This window comes from Elgaria multicarinata, chromosome 17 (assembly GCF_023053635.1).
Source record: "Elgaria multicarinata webbii isolate HBS135686 ecotype San Diego chromosome 17, rElgMul1.1.pri, whole genome shotgun sequence".
NCBI lineage: Eukaryota > Metazoa > Chordata > Lepidosauria > Squamata > Anguidae > Elgaria > Elgaria multicarinata.
Genome location: NC_086187.1, coordinates 3,189,812 through 3,204,529, shown reverse-complemented (window position 1 = coordinate 3,204,529; position 14,718 = coordinate 3,189,812). Strand labels below are relative to the sequence as shown.

At 54.8% G+C, this 14,718-nt stretch overlaps 1 protein-coding gene across 1 annotated transcript; it reads right to left on the bottom strand.

Annotated features, from left to right (window-relative positions):
• Positions 1 to 5,444: 5,444 nt before the first annotated feature.
• NDUFAB1 (NADH:ubiquinone oxidoreductase subunit AB1) lies at positions 5,445 to 9,788 on the bottom strand. Its single transcript, XM_063143311.1, has 5 exons — positions 9,597 to 9,788; positions 8,658 to 8,780; positions 8,236 to 8,323; positions 7,598 to 7,707; positions 5,445 to 5,627 (listed from the first exon to the last, which is right to left on the bottom strand). The coding sequence occupies exons 1-4, from the start codon at positions 9,771 to 9,773 to the stop codon at positions 7,616 to 7,618; spliced, it is 480 nt and encodes a 159-aa protein (XP_062999381.1). The 5' UTR covers positions 9,774 to 9,788; the 3' UTR covers positions 5,445 to 5,627; positions 7,598 to 7,615.
• Between the last annotated feature and the right edge of the window lie 4,930 nt (positions 9,789 to 14,718).

Genomic DNA, 14,718 nt, shown 5'->3' with positions numbered 1-14,718 from the left:
AACACACAGCCACGCCAGCTATGGCTAACCCACTCACTACGTGATGAGGGTAAAGGACAAGATGCTGCTGCCGATGGTGACTAGTTCCCAGTTCCTTATTTATCCAAAACTTTGGAACAGCTCTCAATCAGTAAACTGAGCAAGGACCTTAATGTTTACATAGCCCCTCCACCCCAATCCAATTTAGGACTTCCCCAGACCATGTACCTCCAGCATTGGGAGACTGATCCTGTTAAGATACACAACAATTTTCTCCAATTAAAGCAGTCGTTGTGCACAACACACAATAATGTGTGATGACCCCAGGTGTTGTCAAATAAGGAACTGGTGCTGTGCATCCAACTGTAAGCTTCACATCATACAGCCACACAACCAGGAGCAGGTCCTCTACCAGATGGCACTGAGGTGCTGAATGATGGAGGTATGAGATATGGGGTAATCCTAAACTAGATTTAGGGCACAAAGGCATATAAACTTTGGGTCCTTTACTGATTGAGCTCCATTTTGACGTGTTGATCAAACCAGAACTGGGAACTAGTCTCCAACTGCAGCATCATGAGGACAAGCAGAGTCCATGCCAGTCTCACCTTGGGTGATCCCCATGTTCATACCACATTCCACCCTGGGAGCAGGGAGTGACACTGACCCCCTCACATGGCCCATAACACTTGCCCCTGGGGGACCGCATCCTCCCCGCAGCAAAAGGAAAAAGTATATACAGAGATATAACATGAGAATACCAACATTATGCTACTATTCCAGGAGTCTGAAGTTAAGGACAAAGGTGTGGAGTGGGGTGGAGGTGGGGTGGGGATGAGAAAGTGCAGGGGCAAACCCAACTTTGACCAGCAACAAGTCTGGTGAAATATCCAGTCATTACATATGGCATTTATTGCTTGCTGCGGATTCCGTTTAACGGTTTATACAGTTGTGGGTGGCCCATCTGTATCCCCAAACTTGTGTGTCATCTCTTCTCTGCTGTGTCTCTAACAAGATGCTGGGCCAGATCCAGCAGAACTCTTCTGACGGCTCCATCTCACCTCTGCTATGAACTCCTCAGAGAAGCTGCTATCATCTCAGCCTCAGCTTCTCATCTGCAATACGGGGACAATAAAAGCGACTGACCGTACAGGATCTGATCTCTCTGAACGCTTTAAAGCCACCATGTAAATTCTAAGTATGGTGAGGATGATTTTTAATCTAGGGCTCCAGGGAAGGTGTCTGGGGAACGGGAGTCCCTCCCGGGCAGGCAGCTGTCCACAACCCCAGAGATGTTGTTTTGCAGGAACTTGTGATTCCACCAGCCACAGTCTAGGAATGCAACTCTAAGAATGAAGCCCTGATGCCTCACTAAGCCCACACAAGCCATGTGCAACTGGACACCCACACAGGGAGAGCCATGCTTGCAGCAGATGCAAACGAGATGCCCCCTTTTCCTCCTGAGAATGATGGGGGGGGGGCAGCAATGCACACCACGGCAAATATGCCACATTTGTACTTACTCATCCTGGAGACCTGAACCTGCTTGTAGGCCAGACACAGCCCAGAAGGGAGAACCATCTAAGGAGAGAGGCCCATCCCTCCTTCTCCATGAAGAACTCCTGAGATAAGGCGGAACTGGAATCCCGACAGCCGTGCGTCTGCTAGAGACCCCAAAGGATTCCACGACCCACACCCACCCTTCGCTTCTTAAGAGAACATCCCTCCCTGGGGAGCTAAGCAGCTGCCCAGGGCATTAGGTGAAGCTGGGGAAGGCAAGGAGAAGGAGAAGCAGCAGAATGGCGCGGGCAGCAATTCACCAGGGCGTTCTCTGGAGCAGGTATGTCTCCCTGGAAACGGAGTCCCAGGACGCAGGGGCCTTCCCCACCAGGTCCTGAACTGACAGCACCACCCTGTCCACCCACTTCCCCTTTTGTCCCAGCAGTTTCCCACAGTTCCCCCCCTTCACACTTGCAGCAGGGGCACGGGTGGGGGTGGGGGTTCAAAACAAGTCCTGCCAAAGAAAAGGCTGGAGCCACAGGGCCAGCCGGACAGCCCACCACGAGGCAGAGTGAGGCGGCTGCCTCAGGCAACAGATTTGGGGGGTGTCATGGAAGGGCAGGAAATTGACATTATTCCCTTGTTTTTGTTGCATTTCTACTGCCAGGGGTGGAGAGCAGCTTCAGGGATTTTCTGCCAAAATAATTTGGATGGCTTTGGATACGCTGCATATTAGCTCAGGTGGGTGAGAGGAGCCATTTGCTGCTCCGCCTCAGGCAGCAGAATAATGTGGGCAGGCCCTGGCCAGCCAGGCCCTGAAGGCTCACAATGTCCACGCATGGGTGCTCCACCTTGCTCCCTCTGCATGGCTGCTCCTGGCACCTTTCGAGCAGGTCCTTGCAGAGCAGGCCCCTTTCTTGAAGGGGAAGCCAGAGAGCTGGTGCTGCTAGGAAGCCCCTGGGGTGGATCTCACCTTGGGTGGTCTTGGGTGACCCCACACACACACACACACACACACACACACACTAGGGAGAGCTGGTGCTGACCTCCCTGGGGGCTGGGCTGGCCGGGGCAATTCCGCCCCTCCCCCGCCAACACTCTAAGGTTGGGCTTCGGCTGCTTCCAAGGAAGGGACCTAGCAGGCCCCCAACAAGTGCCCCCCCCCCCCAGTGATGGATCGGGGCCTGCCAAGCGCGCGCACGCACACACGCGCACACTCGGCGTTCGCGGGCTCAGAGAGGCGACAAACCCCCCCCCAAGCCTCGCTGCCCCCCTCCACCCTCCACGGCTCCTGGGCAACCAGCCCCCTCCGGTGCGCGTGAGTCCGTCAGGGACGCCCGGCTGGAGCCCCTTTTCGGGCGGCCTTCGGCTCCGGCGGGCCCGGCGCTGCGAATTGCCCAGAAGCCCCGCAGCCCGGAGGGACACCGGTTGCCGCCACCTCTCTCCGGAGAGGGAAGCGGGCCTCTGAGCCTGTGCAGACAGCCGCGCCCGGCAACCGCAACGCCACCTGCGGGAGCCGCGCACTGAACCGTAGAAGCCCGCTGGCCGGGGGCGGAGAGCGCAGCAGACGCCAGCGGCGCCCGGGCGGCGGCGGCGGCGGCGGCGGCGGGGTGGGCGCGGGGGGAGGCGAAGCGCCCGGAGCCGCTCGCCGCCGCCGCCGCCGCCGCCCTCGAAGTGGCCACAGCGGGCCGGGCCGGGCCGGGGCGTCGAGCGCCCGCGCGGAGCCCCGAGCCGGCGCCAGCCCGGGGTGCAGCGCCCGGAGCCCGCGGCACGGAGGCAGCCAGCGCGAGGGCGCCGTCGGCGCAGCGCCCGCCCCCTCCCCCCCGGCCGCGCCTTACCTGCCGCCGTGGCGGCGCCCAGCAGCAGCAGCAGCAGCCGCCGCCGCGAGGCCAGCAGCGACAGCGGGCGGCGGCCCATGCTGCGCGCCCGGCTCGTTCCGAAGCGCGCCGGCGCCAGGAAGCGCCCGTCGCCCCCTCCCTTCCGTGCGCGACCCGAGCGAGCGCGCGGCTGGCGGCGGGCGAGGCTGGCGCAGCGGAGCTGGGCGCGGAGGGAGGCGGAAGACCCCGCGGGGCGCCCGCACTTGCCCCTGGGCCCGGCGCCCCCGGACGCAACCCCCGTGGGGCTAGCGGAGCATGTGCAGAGTGCCGTGCCTCCCCCCACCCCACCTGCCGGAAGGTGTGCGTCCCTCGGGGGCCCACGGCCTTCCCGGCCGAGCTTGCCGGGCTCGTGGGAAAGGCGCCTCGGTCCCACGTTCCCTGGGCGGGGGAGATAACCGGGCCGCCTGCGTGGAGAGCGGCAGGGCCCGGCCCGGCCGCCTGCTCGCTTCCTCTGGCTTTGAAGCGCCCCCTGCCCCGCAAGCGGGTTCAAAGGCAAGGAGGGGCTCCAGCGAAGGGCGCCTGCGACGCGGCGCAAGCTCCCCCAGCCCGAGGACGGACACGCTCGCAGCGGCCGCCTTCCTCAAAAGCTGCCAGGTCCCGCCTAGAAGCCTCCCTGCTTTGTTCTCAAGCAGCCGGGGGCAGCCATTCCTGAAGTGCCCCATCCTGGCTGATCGCAAGGCAGGGATGCTGTGGGCCTCCAGGTGCTGCTGGGCTCCAACTCTCACCCGCCCCAACAAGCAGGGCCACTGGTCAGGAATGGTAGGTGTTGAACTCAAAACAGCAGCTGGAGGGCTGCAGCTTCCTCATACCTCGTTTGGGGGAAGCGATTTGTCTGGGCAGAAAGGGTGCATCCTTCTTTTCCAGCAGATCATCAAACCGCTGTGTGTGGCCAGGTCTAGAAACTGAAAACCCAGACCAGGCTTGAGGTTCCACAGAAAAGCTGGGAGCACCTAAATTGTTCTGTCGGGTCAAAAGCTGCCTTGCAGCATTTTGAGAGTGCTGTGGAGCCGGCCATGCCTTGTGGATTCTTGGGGCCCATGGAAGGATGCCGTGGCAGCTTCCCTCGCTCCAGTCCAGTCTCACACACTCCCCTCAGGACAGTGCAGCAGCTTCAGAACAGGAGAGGCCTGCCCCAGGAGACAGAAGCTGATGGGAGCACGCGGACCAGCCCATTCACGCAGCTCTGCCTGCAACCCTGAAGGGCCAGGAGCCCTTTTTACCCCCAGCATGTAGGAACAACACCCACATTCTCCTGCACTGGCAATCCATGGAAAGGCTGGGATCCAAAGGGCCGTGACTGCTGTTTGGTTGCCCATCTTCCACTTCAGAAAGCCCTCTGGACACGGAGGGGACGACAGCAGCCCTTCACAAGGGTCCATTTGGGTGGCAGAAGGACAACTATCTCCTGCTATATAACCAATGGACCATGTATCTATGGCGGTGCCTGTGCTGCCTCCGAATTCATGCCCAGGAACATTTAAATCTGTGCACGTTGCCTTGGGAGGCATGGAAATGCATGGAAAGAACAGAACAGCCTAGAGGCATGTATTATGTGTCGTTCCCTGGCTTTGCCTGCTTAAGGCTTCTGCTTTCAGCCAAACAGGCTATGCCTGGACTATACCATCTACACATGCAGCACAATCCTATGCATGCTTAAGGAGCCCCCTATTATTATTATTATTTATTTATATAGCACCATCTATGTACATGGTGCTGTACAGAGTAAAACAGTAAATAGCAAGACCCTGCCGCATAGGCTTACATTCTATTATTCAATGGGACGTATGCCCTGGGGCAGGGAGGATAGGCAACATGTGACCCGCCAGATGTGGCTGAACTGCAACTCCCAACATCCCTCACCATTAGCTGTGCTAGCTAGGACTGATGGGAGTTGCAGTCCAACAACATCTGGAGGGACTCATGGTCCCCACCCCACTAGAAGCTAACGAGCTCTTCCCACCTCTGGGCTAGGAAACCCTCCGACGTTGATGGCCAGAAGGGTCACCACTAGCCAGGGTAGGAGCCACCTATGTACAGCCAGGAAGAAGTGAAAAACCTGCGGCGTTAATACAAGTTTGAAAATCAGAATGAAGGAGTCAGTATTCATTATTTATTTTGAAGGCCAACATATATTTATACAGCTTTACATAGAGCAGCCAACAGTACTATTCATCTGAGAGCAACAATGATTCACTATAACACAGGGCCTTGCTTGACCATGTCCCCCTTGCTGCTTCTGCCTTCCTAGCCCTCAGGGTAGAACAGAATCGCCTGTGGGAGGGAGGGGAGATGTGTAAGTCAGAAACCGCAGAAGACAGCATGCAATTAAAGCCTGAGCACACAGATGTTGCTAGGAGGAGCCATGATCACAAATAGGAAAGTACTTTCCTGGACGGCTCCCTTTCCCCAAGAGCCAGAACCAGACGCCAAAACATTTCTCACCGTCAGCACCACAGCCCAAAGCCACCTGCCCAAAGGCAACCGCAGCCTCCCAATCCGCCCGGGAAGTTGCCCAGGGAGCCAATAAATAGATAACTTGAGCAAGTGAGTCAAGTGTTACCCGAGAGCCCCAGCTCACCTTCCATTTTGTCCACCCCCTGCTCCCACTCTCAGCCTCAGTCTGCATTTTGCCAGGAAAGCTATTCAAGACAGGCTGTACTTTCAGAACAGTCACCACCCTCTACTAGCGTAGATAAGAGAGCGCTGTGGTACTCCTTGCCTCTTGGCTGTGCGCATGTCCTGATGCAATGTAATCAAGAGCCGCAAATTCATCTGTCCTCCCGAAGAGCAGCAAAATACAGCGAGAGTTGCGTATGTCTCTATTCACAAAGGCACAGTCACCCCCCACCCATTCACTCATGAATATGCACGCTGAGTAGGGCTCTTCTGGACCCATGCTGCCCCTGAACCTTGTTTCCCTCCCAAAGAGCCCAGGCGAGCAGTGGAGGCCACTGGCCCCAAAGTCAGTGGGGCGGTGAATCTGTTCCAGCTTTCAGTGAGAACTCTGAAGGAGCTGTCCAAGGTGCTGAACCCTATCTCCTTAACTCATTTAGAGTTCTTACTGAAACCCGGAGCGGATTCTCTGGCCCACTTACATCGGAGTGCCTGCTGCACTCACTGTGTTTCAGGCCGTTTGCCTGCCCGCTGAGAGTGTCTGGCATGCAGCTACCTTGCTCAGCCAGTCTTTGGAAACCTTAGTTTGGGTGCCTGCCTCTCACATGTCACAATCCAATCTGGTAAAGCCTTGTGGCAGCCATGGGACTTGTTTTCATTTCTGCTTTGGATTTACCCTGAAATTGCAAAACCTGCCATTCCCCCACGCCCCCAATATGCCTCATTCCCCATACTGTGCTAGCTCCTGGGCCATCTCCACCAGACAGACAGCAACCCGTCCTCTAGCACACTAGAAGCAGGGCTGCAGAGGGAAATGGTTCCCCTAGCACAGGGGTGCAGAGCTGTTTTGGAGTGGGAGCTGGATTGCACTGCAGCCCAGATGACATCAAGGGGAGTAGCCCCACCCCCTGATGTCAAAAAACCCCCATTTCCTTTTCTTTGTGCTAGGAGGTGGCACGGGGCTGTGCCTCCTCCCAGCATGGAGAAAGCCCAGGCTGACCCACACCCCCATTGCTCTCTCTGATCTGAGGCAGGAAATAGTAGCCATGGGGAGGACGGTGCCCCGGGTGTTGGGAGTCACCCTCGTGGGGGAAGAGCAGCCAACTCCTCCCCAAATGGGCAAGTCCCCCCTTCCCATCCCTGCTCTCCCCAACACAGCCGAGTCTCAATGCCTAGACCACCGCCCTGCATCCCCACTGCTATCGCCAGTCTCAGAACCCCTGCCGTTATTTCCACAGGCTGGATTGGGGTGGGTTCTGCACTCCACCCCCACCCCTGCCCAGTACTGGGTTCCAGAAGTGTTTAGTCCCTGAACAATGAAAAGTCGGTTTCAGATTGTGTCCCGAGAAAGCATGGTAACAAAAGCTGCTATGTACAGCAAGGGGAGGGCACCACAGGGAAAACTCTCCCCAGACTCAAGCATGAGCCAAATCCATTTGCCTTGGACATCTCTGCTGGACCAGTTCCTGATCTCCTCATGAGAGAGAGAGAGAGAGAGAGAGGTGCAAGGAGACCAAGACCCCACCCACTCCGTTTCCCTTGTCAAGTATCAGATGCTCTGAGTCTGAACAAGGTCATCGCTGCTTTACAACACATGGATGCTCCTCCCCACAGGAGTGGCTACTTACTCAGCTTGACAGAAACACTTATTCATACACATCTTTCTTATCAGCAATGTAATCAACAATTTCTTGTGGACACATCAGCTTCTCTGCTTCCATGTCAGGAATTTCAAATCCTGGAAAAGATTTGGCCCAATTAGTTGATGGAATCTCAGCACAATGTAATTGAGGACTTTGACATGCTTCCGAAAGAGTCACAGAGTGCAGAGCATATTCTGCAGCGTTCTCTGGGGATGGGAGGCGTGAAGCAGGTGGCTGCTCACGGGATTCCTATCGCCACTCTTTTAAGGAGGGGATGCGGAGGTTAAAAGAAGCATTCTACGCAGCTCCCTATGAGTGAAGATGTACAGATAACTGAAGTGTGGTGGTTACAGTGTTGGACTGGGACCTGGGAGATTGGGCCTCCAGTTCCCACTTGGCCATTAAGCTCACTGGGTGACTTTGGCCAGTCGCTGACTCTCAGCCCAACCTATGTCATAAGGTTTTGGGGAGGATAAAAAGGAGAGAAGGAGGTTCTCTAAACGAGGGGAAAAAAGGCGGGATATAAATGTAATAATATAAAATAAGAAATCCACATTGAGACTGAAAACAGGAGCACTCAAGAGATGTAATGGCACATCAAAGCAACAAAATATCTGCATTACCAAATTCATCTTCCATAGCCATGATGATCTCCACTTGGTCCAGGCTGTCCAAGCCCAGGTCTTTCATGAAGTGGGAATCTACTGTGAGCTGGAAGGGGAAAAAGGAAGCACAGTGTAACAAACCGAGAGTTCATAATCATTGCAATAACACTGAAAAGAAAAACAAAAAATATCTTTAAAGTAAAACCAGCCCTGTTGCCTGCTCTTTTCCAGTTTCCTTCTGGTCATGATTTATTAAGCCAGAAAGCCAAGTCTCTTCCCATCATCTGTCAGAGTGCCAGTACAGCCACAGTGTGTGTAGCTTGTGTTGGCTGGCACCAAGTCTAAGGAAGATGAAGAACGCACATCCGGCTGGCATTCAAAGGCTTGGTTTGCTTCAGTGAAGCTTCCAGGACTTGCAGAAAAAGAGAGGAAGCAATTACCTTTTCTGGCTCTATTTTATCATACAGTTTCAAGACGTAAAGGACCCGTTCTTTGATGCCATCCAACGTCAGAGGTGGGAGGTCAGCGTAATGGCGACATAATTGTAGGAACACACCAGAGACCTTTGGGAGAAGCAAGAGAGATGTTTTCATGATGTGGGAACATCCTCAAACCCCCCCTTCACCTGAGTGTATAGAATGTTCTCTCTACAGAGGATGCCTAAAAAGTGAAACAAGTTATTAAAGCTCTGTGGATGTGCACAGATGGAGAGTCTGCGGTGTGTGTGAGGAGCTGCATCAGATGGCTGCTGCGAAGGGGTCTGGCTCAGTGATGGACCCTACTTTGCACGCACAACCCCTGGGCAGCATTTCCAGGTAGGGCTGGAAAAACTCCTGCCTGAAGCCACGGAGCGTGTTGACAATACTGGGCCAGATGGACCAAGGCTCAGACCGAGTATAAGGCAGCTTCCTAAGCTCCTATGTCTGAGCCCGGCAGGGCATTCCCAGGCCCGATACCCAAGGCAAAATAAATGTGCCTGCAGGGAAGACACGAGGCGGCCGCAGGCAGCCAGCCAGCCAGCCAGCCAGCCAGCCAGCCAGCCAGCCAGCCAGCCCCCCTCCCTGGCCCCAGGAGCCCGCCCGGCCTGTTCCGAGCCTGGCTGCCTTGGGGGTCCTTCTGGGTCCTGCAGGCTCCCGCCATTTTAAGGTCTTCAGGCTGGGCCCAAGTCTTGCTGCTGCTGCTGCTGCTTATTAATTAATTGTTGCTAGCAGTAGCAATAGCCGAGCTTAGTTTTTTGGCTGCCTCCTGCCTGGTTCAAGGGAAGGAGATGAAACGCCCCGCCCCAGGGCCTCTCTCCCTCAGCGGAGTCCCGCCCGGGCGGTCAGGGCCGGCCGGGGGAAAGCTGCACCGGACGGGCTGCCGCCTGCCCTTCACCTCACCTGCGGCGAGAGACTGGCGGGCCCCGGCGTGAGGGGAGCGGGGGCCGCCGGGCCGGCGAGGCGGGCTCCGGCAGAGGAGGCGGCGCCCGGCAAGGGCAGGCGGAGCAGGCGCCCCAGGGGGAAGCCCGAGCGGCGCCCGACGCAGGCCGAGGAGAGCAGGAGGACACGGGCCGCCATGGTGACCCCGCGCGCGCATGCGCCGAGAAAAGCCGCCGCCGCCGCCGCGGAGCCTGCTGGGACTCTGCCCGCCTCGACGCAGCGGCTCTCATGGCGCGCGGGGGGGGGAGGAGGGGCGCAAAACGGGAGGAGGCCCCGCCCCCCCGCGGACCAGCTGCGAGGCGCCGCGCTGAGGGAAAGGGAGCTGCTCTTCCCCCACCGCCGCCGCTTCCAAGGGCCCCGGTCGCCCCCGCGGGAGGAGCGAAGGCCCAGCAGAGACGGAGGGAGGGAGGGACGGAGGGAGGCGGGTTCGGAGCAGCGCCCTTCCCCCCACCCGGAGGCTGAGGCGGGAGCGAAGCGGGCCCGGCTCGCCCAGCATCGGCTCCCGTTGGACGCCCAGGGCGGCGGGCAGAGCTGCAGGCGGCCGGTCCGTGCGCTCCTTTCAGCTCCCGGGGCCGGGCCGGGCCGGGCCGGGCCGGGCCGCCCACACGCCGCGCCCTCGTCGCGGAGCTTCTCTGAGGGATCGCCTGAGGACGCGGCAAGTCCGCTTTTGGACCCGACAGAACGCTTCGGGCTTGCCCAGCTCTTTCTGCGGACCCACCTCGAAGCCTGCGCTGGGTCTTCGGGGTCTGCTCCGAGACCTCCTGGCCACGCAGAGCGGTTCGGTGATCTGCTGCAAAGGCAGGAAGGAGCCAGGCGAGGGCTGCTGCTGCTGCCGCCTTGGCGGGCGCCGTGTTGGTGGCCTGCAGGGAGAGAAGGCTGGGCTCGTGGGCCTGATCCAGCAGGGCCCTCGTGCTTCAGGGCGGGGGCCGCAGCTCAGGGCGACGGAGCCCCCGCTTCCCAGGCAGGCAGGCAGGCAGGCAGGCAGGCAAGCAACAGGAGGTCCCGCGCTCGAGGCGGGCGGACGGGCGGAGGGGGGGACAGCTGGGGGGGCCTGCGGTTTTGAGGGGGGGCTATTCCGAGGCCCCCTGAAGAGGCAAAGGGCGACGCTCTGGTGAAGATTTGTTACGAAAGAGCTCTCTGTCCTGTGCTGAATGGATTAGCAGTTTTGAACATTCACATGGCAAAGTGGCTTGATTTTTCGGTTGTTGATGATGATGAATTTGCCCAAAGAAAAGCACGTAAGGCGTTTCTGAATGTGAAGAAGCGATGTCTTATATACATCTTGAATAAAAGTGCTTGCCATTACCTTTTTTTTAATAAACCGTTCTAGTTCATATGTATTTAGAACTGATTAAAAAATACTTAATGAGCGGTTTGAAATGGGGCCTACATTTCCCATCTGGCCCGGGCCTATGACCAGCTTGGCCCAGCCCTGCCTGCACTCGACCCCCTGCTTCTCCAGGTGGGGCAAGGAAAAGAATCCCACCTGAAATCCTAGAGAGATGCTGCTGCCTGTCAGAGTTGACAATACTGGGCTAGATGGACCAAGGGTCTGACTTGGCATAAGGCAGCATCTTACGTTCCTATGACAACCATGGTTCTCCTATTGGAGCCCCCGCTTTGCATGCAGGAGATCCCAGGTTGAAGCCCCAGCATCTGTTCTGGATGGAGTTGCACTGCCCCTGAAGGAGCAGGTTCGTAGCTTGGGGGTTCTCCTAGAACCATCTCTGTCACTTGAGGCCCCGGTAGCCTCGGTGGCACGGAGTGCCTTCTACCAGCTTCGGCTGGTGGCCCAGCTACACCCCTATCTGGACAGGGATAACCTAGCTTCAGTTGTCTATGCTCTGGTAACCTCCAGATTAGATTACCACAATGCTCTCTATGTGGGGCTGCCTTTGAAGACGGTTCAGAAGCTGCAGCTTGTGCAAAATGCAGTGGCCAGATTGATAACTGGAACCAGAAGGTTCGAGCATATAAGACCGACTCTGGCCCGCTTGCATTGCCGAGACCAATTCAAGGCCTGGTTTTAATCTATAAAGCCTTATATGGCTTGTGACCACATTACCTGATGGAATGCCTCTCGCGACATGAATCTACCCGTACACTATGCTCAACATCTAAGGTCCTCCTCTGGGTGCCTACCCCGAGGGAAGTTCGGGGAGTGGCAACCAGGGAGAGGGCCTTTTCAGTGGTGGCCCCTCAATTATGAAATGATCTCCCTGACGAGGTTCGCCTGGCACTAACGTTATCCTTTCAGTGTCAGGTCAAGACTTTTCTCCCAGGCATTTAACAGCATATGCTGAGTTTTTTTAACTGACCCCAGAATAGTTGTTTTTAAATGGCTATTGTCTGTTTTTGTTAGTATTTTATGCTTTTTATGGTTTAAAATTATTTATTTCACTGTTTTTAACTTTTGTAAACTGCCCAGAGAGCTTTGGCTATGGGGCGGTATTTAAATGTAACAAATAAATAAATTTAAAGGGGGGGGGAATTTCCCTGGGTGCACACCCTAATGAAATGTGCTGCGCATGCCCATGGTTCCAATCCCTGGCGCCAGGCATCCCTGCTGCCGCCACCTCTGATTAGAGATACCAGCAGGGGTTCCACTGCTGCCCCACACCAGGAATCTCTGATCAGAGATAGCTCTGGGGATGCCTTCCCAGGAGTTTCCTCCAGAGGGCGGGGCTTAGGCTTCAAGTCCCACCCCCTGGAGTAACCCCAAGAGTGGGCTGGGGATTCCGCACCCCTGCCCTATGGGGAGGCTGCCAAATTTATGAAAACAGGAAGCTGGCAGGGGAAAGTTTAAACCTGAACCTCATGCTCCTGATAGGGATCAAGCCCCACACATTTACTTGTAAAAGAAAAAAAGCCAGGCCAAGCTTTTAACATTTTATACCTTAGCCTTCAATTGCAAACTTCCCAATAGCTATGCAGCGCTTGGAAAACTTGAGTCACTATAATAAACCATTTCTCCGTTATCCAAACCAGCACATTAATCTCTAAATATCTAGGCCTACACACATATGCCCAGATTCTGCCCATTACAAGTCAGAGACACTCTCAGGAGCTGTGTCTGCCCTGCATGCAGCAAAGCCAGTGCTGTGAGGGGATTTAATGGGCTGCAGCCAGATCTCTGCCTTGCTTATGGCAGTGTTTCAACTAGAAATGCAAACCAGTCCAACAGAAAACAACTAGATTTGGTGGGAGAGGAGTAATTCCCCCGCAGAATTTCTAGGCAGTATTTAACCATCACCTGGAATGATCTGCTAATTTGTTTTTAATGGAAAGTGTGTGTGTGTGAACACAATATGCTATTGACATACCACTAGAGGTTAATTAGAGCATCAGTAGTGTAAGCAAAGCAGCAATGTTGGATACTGCCATAGCAATAGTAAATGCACTATATTTGCATTATTTCTACAGCTAGTTTTCTGGCTGTCTTATTCCAGACAACAGAATTGTCAAGGTTCTTCATTGTAAGACACAGCCATTAGAGTGAGGCACAGCATCTCCTCTCCTCTACTTATTTTGTGTAGCTGGGGAGTGCTCCTATGTGCCTGGAATCCTCCATCCTACATCTACAGTAAAATGTTCAACAACCCTCTCATGTTTGTAGTCACTTTACAAATTACTGTGGACTGTCTCAAAAAAGATGAAGGATCTTTGCTCAGCTGGCAGAAGAACTCTCAGAACCACTATTATCTTTGCAAAATCATGGAAAACAGGTGAAGTGCCGGACAACTGGAGGAGGGCTAACTTTGTCCCTATCTTCAAAAAGGGCAAAAAGGAGTAACTTGGGAACTAAAGACTCTGACTTCAACCCCTGGGAAAATTTTGGAGCAGATTATAAAGAAGTTGGGGGTTGGACTCGATGGCCTTTAGGCCCCTTCCAACTCTACTATTCTATGCTTCTATGAAGTCAATCTGTAAGCACCTTGAAAACAATGCAGTGATTACTAGAAGCCAGCATGGATTTGTCAAGAACAAATCCTGCCAGACTAATCTGATCTCATTCTTTGATTGGGTAACCTCCCTTGTGGACTGTGGGAATGTTGCGGTTATAATATATCTTGACTTCAGCAAAGCTTTTGACAAAGTACCCCCATGACATTCCAATGTGGGATAGATGGAACAGCTATTAGGTGGATCCACAGTTGGCTACAGAATTGGACTCAAGAGTGCTTATCAACGGTACCTTCTCAAACTGGGGAGAGGCAACGAGTGGGGTACCACAGGGCTCAGTCCTGGGCCCAGTGCTCTTCAACATTTTTATTAATGATTTGGATGAGGAGGCACAGGGAATGCTTATCAAATTTGCAGATGACACAAAATTGGGTGGGATAGCAAATACCCTGGAAGACAGAAACAAACTTCAAAGTGATCTTGATAGGCTGGAGTGCTGGGCTGAAAACAACAGGATGAAATTTAATAGGGATAAATGCTAAGTTCTACACCTAGGAAAAAGAAACCAAACGCACAGTTACAAGATGGGGTATACTTGGCTCAGCAATACTGCAAGCAAGGAGGATGAGCCAACAGTGTGATGTGGCTGCAAAAAAGCAAATGCTATTTTGGGATGCATTAAAAGAAGTATAGCTTCTAAATTGCACGAGGTACTGGTTCCTCTCTATTCAGCACTGATTAGTCCTCATCTTGAGTATTGCATCCAGTTCTGGGCACCACACTTCAAGAAGGATGCAGACAAGCTGGAGCATGTTCAGAGGAGGGCAAAAAGGATGATCAGGGGTCTGGAAACAAAGCCCTATGAGGAGAGACTGAAAGAACTGGGCATGTTTAGCCTGGAGAAGAGGAGACTAGGGAGACATGATAGCACTCTTCAAATACTTGAAGGGTTGTCACACAGAGTGGGGGGGCAGAATCTCTTCTCAATCATCCCAAAGTGCAGGACACAGAACAAAGGGCTCAAGGACATCAGGAAAACGTCCTGTTAGAGCAGTATGACAATGGAACTAATTACCTAGGGAAGTCGTGGGCTCTCCCCCAATATAGCCATTCAAGAGGTAGCTGGAGCCATGTGTCAGGGATGCTTTAAGGTGGATTCCTGCACTGAGCAGTGGGTTGG